The sequence below is a fragment of the Sorex araneus genome, chromosome 7, assembly GCF_027595985.1.
Source record: "Sorex araneus isolate mSorAra2 chromosome 7, mSorAra2.pri, whole genome shotgun sequence".
Lineage (NCBI taxonomy): Eukaryota > Metazoa > Chordata > Mammalia > Eulipotyphla > Soricidae > Sorex > Sorex araneus.
In genome coordinates this window covers 49,943,273-49,949,721 of record NC_073308.1, presented here as the reverse complement: position 1 = coordinate 49,949,721, position 6,449 = coordinate 49,943,273, and the positions used below count along the sequence as shown (strand labels likewise).

Sequence of the window (6,449 nt, the reverse complement as noted above, 5' to 3'; positions counted from 1 at the left end):
CTCTGCACTCTGGTATCGAAGTGGTGTTGGAATGATGTATGAATGAAACTACCATGAAGTGTCATTATTCACAGTTCCTCAACCAAAATGGGAGAAAAATAGGTATGAATTGATTTTCAAAAAGAACTATTTTTATTAATCTTTTAGTGATTTTATGTACCTTGAATAGTAATCCTTTATCTGATGTGTTGAGTATGAATATTTTGACCCATTCAGTTGAGTGTGTTTTAGTTTTAGCTAAAAATGAAAGAAACCCATGTTTCTTTAAACATGCATTTTAGTTTTAGCTAAAAAACTAAAAAACTTTTTAAAAATCCATGTTTTTTAAAGCATGCATAAACCTTTTAATTTGATGGAGTCTTATTTGTTTATTTTAAAAGAAATTGCCTTTTCCAGTGAAACTATATCATTGAAAACAATTTTGAGGTTCAAATATTGTTCAGCCAATATTTTTCCTCCATGTATTTTATGATTTCTGGTCTGGTCTCCAGATATTTGATCTACTTTGAATTTGTCTTTTGTTTAAGGTATAAGACATTTATCCAGTTTTTTTTTTCTTAACATGTGGTTAGTTTTCCCAATATTTATTGGAAAGTTATCAGAGGATCAAAAGATATTACTCCACTTCATGTACTAGGCGCCTTTGTCAAAAAATAGTTAATCATAGATACAGGGATTTGTTTAGAGTGGGTAGGGTGTTTGCCTTGCCTTGGTAGATCTGGGTTAGGTTGCTCCGCCCCTTTCAGGGAGCCTGGCAAGCTACAGAGAGTATCCCGGCTGCAGGGGAGAGCCTGGCAAGCTACCAGTGCCGTATTCAATATGCCAAAAACAGTAAGATCAAGTCTCACAATGGAGACATTACTGGTGCCCACTTGAACAAATCGATGAGCAACGGGATGACAGTGACAATAACAGTGTTTGTGTTGAAACTGTATGGTAATGTGGTAGGATGGTCATTTTGACAATATTAGTTTTCCCTGTCCAAGAACATGGGTTACTTTCCCATTTCCTAGCGTATTCTTCTATCTTTTGCTTAAATTATTTGCAGTTTTCATAGTATAAATATTTTACACCCTTTGTTGATTCCTAGGTACTGGTTGTTTGGGGGCACTATTTTTTTTTATTAGTGAATCACCTTGAGATAGTTACAGACTTACAAATTTTCAGGCTTGTGTTTCAGTCATACAATGATCGAGTACCCATCCCTCCACCAGTGCCCATTTTCTACCACCAATGGTCCCAGCATCCCTCCCACCACCCCCACCCTGTCTCCTTCACCCCACCCAGCCTCTGTGGCAGGGCATCACCTTTTGATCTCTCTCTCTTTTTGGATGTGGTGGTTTGCTACAGAGGTATTAAGTAGGCATCATGTTCAGTCTATAGTCTATTTTCAGCCCATATCTTCTATCCCTAGTGGGCCCGCCTAGCACCCTTTGCTTGGTGATCCCTTCTCTATCAGAGCTGCTTCTTCACCTAACATGTGAGGCCAGCTCCTAAGCTGTGGAGTAATCCTCCTGTTATACTTATCGCTACTATTATCCATCCTCCAAAACTTCTCCAGAAACCTCACAAAGAGAGAACAGCTTTGGGGCACTATTTTGAATGGATAAAGTTAACCTCATTCATTATTTGCATATGGGAATGCAAAACATTTTTATATGTTAATTTTCTAGCTGGTTACTTTGCTGTATTAATTTATTGCTTATAGGAACTTTTTAGTGAACTCTGACAATATTCTACTCATATTACCATGTCACCTACCAGGAAATAATCCACAAACTCTATCAAAAGATGGGGAGAGGAAATGAATAGGCACTTCTCTGAAGGGCTTCAAGTTTAGAAGTTCCTTCTCAAGGAGCAAACAAGTCACACACAGTCAGGAGAAACCAAATAAAGCTGCTGTATTTAAAAACCTTCATTACATTGACTTTAAATATAATTTGATAACTTCTGAGATCACTGAGAAATGAAACATTTCTAAACATCACAAAACAATGTAATACACAATCTAGAATTACTTGTACTTTTATCTCTTGATGTCCAATCACCAGTCTGGTGCATTGTAAGAGTCGAGATTTTCTTTAACAGCTTGTAAATAGTTTTAAATAGTTTTAAACTGAGAAGGAGAACTGGAAGAACTTTAAAGAAAATCCTAAGAAGGCCAACTGTCAAACACTATCTAGGAGACCACTGGTAGGATGGCATTATATGAGAACTGAACTTGCTTCAACATTTAGGCCACTGCTGCCTACAATTAAATTCACATATTTTTTTACTCACAAAAGAATTCTACATGTGAAAAACTGTTACCTTTTCATTGATTTCCTAACCATTTGCTATTTGTAGTCTTATCAGAAAACTTTACATCACCTGGTTGTTTTGTTAATACTTAATGATTCAAGAGTAGGTATTGTTTGTTTGTTTATACTGAGTTTAAGAGAAAGGTAACTTGAATTTCAGAATTAGGAACAAAGAAAAACTCTTAAAAATAAGTGGGTTTCTTAAAGCATACCAGTACAGATACAAAGATGGTTTACAACAAGCATGGATGTTCTATCAAGCTCAAATATCTTAACACCAAATTCAGGAGACTGACTGTGAAGAAATCAGGTGCCTTTGTTCAGTAAAATATGCTCCACAGCTGCTACAATATGTCTGGCACTGATTCCAAACATATCCAGAAATTCACTGGGCTTCCCACTCTGAGGAACAACTGACACTGCCATCTGGTGAACAAGGATGTCTGGCTCCCGGGAGACAGCAGCACAAACAGCTTCTCCAATGCCACCTTCTCTGCAGTGATCCTCCACGGTGATAAGCTGGCCACCCGTAGCCTTCGCATTGGAGATAATGGTGGCAGCATCAAGGGGCTTTATGGTAAATGGGTCAATGACACGGATGAAAATATCTTGTTGGGAGAGATTCTCAGCAGCTCTTAAGGCTTCGTGGAGAGTAACTCCAGCTCCAATAACTGTGACTTGGTCATTGACACTCTGGCGTATGACCTTGGCCTGCCCGATCTCAAATTTTTCTTGCGGGGAGTAAATCACTGCAGACTCTGGTTGGCTGGTCCTGATGAAACACATTCCTTTGGTTTTGGCAGCCAGATAAACTGCATGCTCTGTCGAGGTAGCATCACTTGGATAGAAGATTGTGCAATTGGGAATGCTTCGGAACATGGCTAGGTCCTCAAGGGCTACCTGGGAGGATCCTTCTTCATCCACGGCTAAACCACAGTGGGAACCAATAAGATTGATGTTGGTTTGAGCCACGGCTCCCATTCGGATCTGGTCAAATGCTTGGGTCAAAAAGGCAGCAAAGGTGCTAACGAAGACAATATTTCGATCCCGCGTGGCACAGCCCAATGCAACGCTTACCATATTTTGCTCAGCAGCAAAACATTCAATAAACCTCTCAGGATGTTCTTTCCTGAATATCTCAGAAAAAGTGGAGTTCTTCGTGTCACCATCCAGGACAAGAACTCTTTCATTTACATAACCCAGTTTAGCCAAGGCCAAACCACACGCGTTCCTCGTAGCTATTGTGTCACCAAGTTTATAATCTGGCAGACAGGTCATTTCCGTACCGTGGATGTTGACTTCAGGTGAGTCTTCGACAGGGGGTTTTGCTGTGAGCTTGCAGTTGGTCAGGATCTGACTCTCAATGACTTTGATGACTGCATCCGCTGCATCTTTGGGCACTGGTTTTCCATGCCAATTTTCTGCATCCTCGATGTCTGGAATGCCCCGGCCCTTGAAGGTCTTTGCGACAATAGCCGTGGGTTTGTTCTTCACTTGACTTGCCTGACCAAAGGCGTGGCACAGCGCCTCCACATCATGGCCATCTACTATGTAAGTGTTCCACCCAAAGGCTTCCAGACGCATCTGATAGATGTCGGTGCAGTGCTCAAGGGGGGTGGTGCCACTCTGTCCCAGGCGGTTCACGTCGAACACTGCCACGAGGTTATCCAAACTGTAGTGGGAAGCAAAGGCCAACGCCTCCCAGACAGAACCTTCTGAGGATTCACCGTCTCCCAAGAGGCAGAACACCCGGTAACTGGCCTTGTCGAAGTACTTGCCGGTATAAGCCATTCCACACGCAGCACCCAATCCTTGACCGAGCGAGCCCGTTGCTACGTCAACAAACGGTAATCTCGGAGTGGGGTGCCCCTCCAAGTCACAGTTGATCTTCCCCAGGCTCAGCAGGTCAGATTCACTGACGCTGCCCATCTCGGCCCAGACCGCATAGAGAACTGGCGCGGCATGGCCTTTGGAGAGAATGAATCTGTCGTTGTCTGGGTGCGCTGGCTCTGTCTGCTTATACTTCATCGTGTGGAAGAAGAGCACCGACATGATTTCAGCAGCACTGCAGCATGAAGTAGGGTAGCCAGAGTTGGCGGCACACGTGGCCTTGATGGACTGGATCCGCAGGCGGTTGGCTATATCCCTCAGAACTTGCACTACACTCGCATCAGGCTGGGCCATGGCGCCGTTGCCCACAGCGGTTGTCTGCACTCCAGTCTGCTGCGTATTAACGCCCCTACGCAGCACGCTGCATGCACGACGCACGACGCATGCACGCACGACGTATACACGCACGACGCACGCACGCACGCATGATGCACGACGCACGCACGCATGACGCATGCACGCACCACGCCTGCACGCACCACGCACCACGCCTGCACTAACCACGCACCATGGCACCTCGCACCCCGCTTGCACTGTTGTAGTGAGACTAGCGGGAACAGAAGCTTAGGTCCCGAAACGGTTGCAGGTCTGCCTGTATAATTACAGCACTTCCTTACAAACCGTCCCAGCTCCGCTGTGACTTTTCCATCAGCCTTTTCGATTTATCTCGTCGCAGGCATATTCAGCATCCAGAGAAAAAATGTGAGGTTGAGCTGCTTTTTGAAGGGCTGACTCCATCCCAGTCATCGTTATACAGAAGAATAGAAATGATCCAAAGCCACTTTCAGTAAACAACACAACAACATGACAACTGTTGATATAACAATTTCTTCGAGGAAGAGGAAGCCCTGATTTTGATTTGTGGTAGAACAGAATAGAGTAGTTTAACCAAAAATTAGAAGAAAAACAAATTTAAAACATTGAATGGCAGACTGTCTGGATTGCAATTTTCCTGGCACGTCCTAACATACTATTACTACAAATAATGTTTTTAGCAAATTTAACTTTTTCCTGGTACATCCTAACATACTATTACTACAAATAATGTTTTTAGCAAATTTAACTTTCTTACTTTGGTAATACAATTAAATTTGTACCATTGAATTTTTTTAGCCTACAATGATAACTGTTTATCATTTTAAATTAAGGCATAAAGACAGAGTCCTCTCTCGTGTTAAACATCTTGATTGCTGTTTATATCCTAGCACTGAAAAACATTGACTTCACATTAATATCCTAGCACTGAAAAACATCACCAAAAAAACAAAATGATGTCTGTGTTCCACCCTGAATGGCGTTTTCATATATGGGAATATTCACATTTTTAATGCACCTCTTCATTGTCAAACAGATATACTGCAGATAGACCAGTCATTCTCAACATTGACTGCACTCTGGAATCATCTAGAAGGAAAAAAAAATTTCATATGCTGGACCACGATTGGATCAGTGATGGGGCACATGTAATGTAAGACCTGCATTAGATAAACCCACACAGTCGTACATCACAGAACTCCCTAGTGCGACAAGTGCAACCCCTGGAGTATCACAACAAAGTGTGATGCAAGGATGCAAACCCCAAATATCACTACAATGAAGAGAAGGTAAAAAGGGAGGGATAAGCAGAGAACAGAAAGGAGAGGGAAAACTAAAAATAATTTCAAATAAAAATAAAATGTTCAGGCTACACTCCAAAAAATTAAATCAGAAGTTCTGTGTGAAGGACCTAGAGCATCAGTAGAACATCAGTAATATTATAAACGTCTCCCAAGATTTCAGTACTGGGATTGTAAACAACTATCATTAAGCGTCTTGCTAGTGTTTATATATCTATTACATTAGCCCTCACTCAGGAGACTCATTTTCATGTTTTCCTTTTATCTAATTCTATTATTTTACTTGTAAGGATATACATTTTAATAATCCCTATTGTTATGACACTAATAAGATTTAAAGATTTGTGGACGAATGTTGGAATTGGAAAAGTTTTTAAGAGGTCATGGTGTGTTCATCAGTCCCCATGCCCTTTGAAAATTGTTTGTTTATCATTTTTAGATAAACACAGGAAGAGAAAATATGATCAGACAAGGATAGAAAGTAAAGATGGGAAATTAGAGGGAATAATATTCACACATCATAACAAACTATTTGAAGCTGTCCAGCAAAGCAACCTTATGAACGCAGGTAGCTTACTATTAGTTTAGCTGAGAAGAGCTCTAAAAAACTCCAACAAACAATAAACATGGAAACATAAAAATG

General features: G+C 41.3%; 1 protein-coding gene across 1 annotated transcript; it reads right to left on the bottom strand.

Annotated features, from left to right (window-relative positions):
• Window positions 1-2,606: 2,606 nt before the first annotated feature.
• TKTL2 (transketolase like 2) lies at window positions 2,607-4,484 on the bottom strand. The gene has a single exon (XM_004606238.2). The coding sequence runs from the start codon at window positions 4,482-4,484 to the stop codon at window positions 2,607-2,609; it is 1,878 nt and encodes a 625-aa protein (XP_004606295.2).
• Between the last annotated feature and the right edge of the window lie 1,965 nt (window positions 4,485-6,449).

Coding starts and splice junctions, on each gene's coding strand:
- TKTL2 (XM_004606238.2), bottom strand. CDS start 4,484: ATGGCCCAGCCTGATGCGAGTGTAGTGCAAGTTCTGAGGGATATAGCC.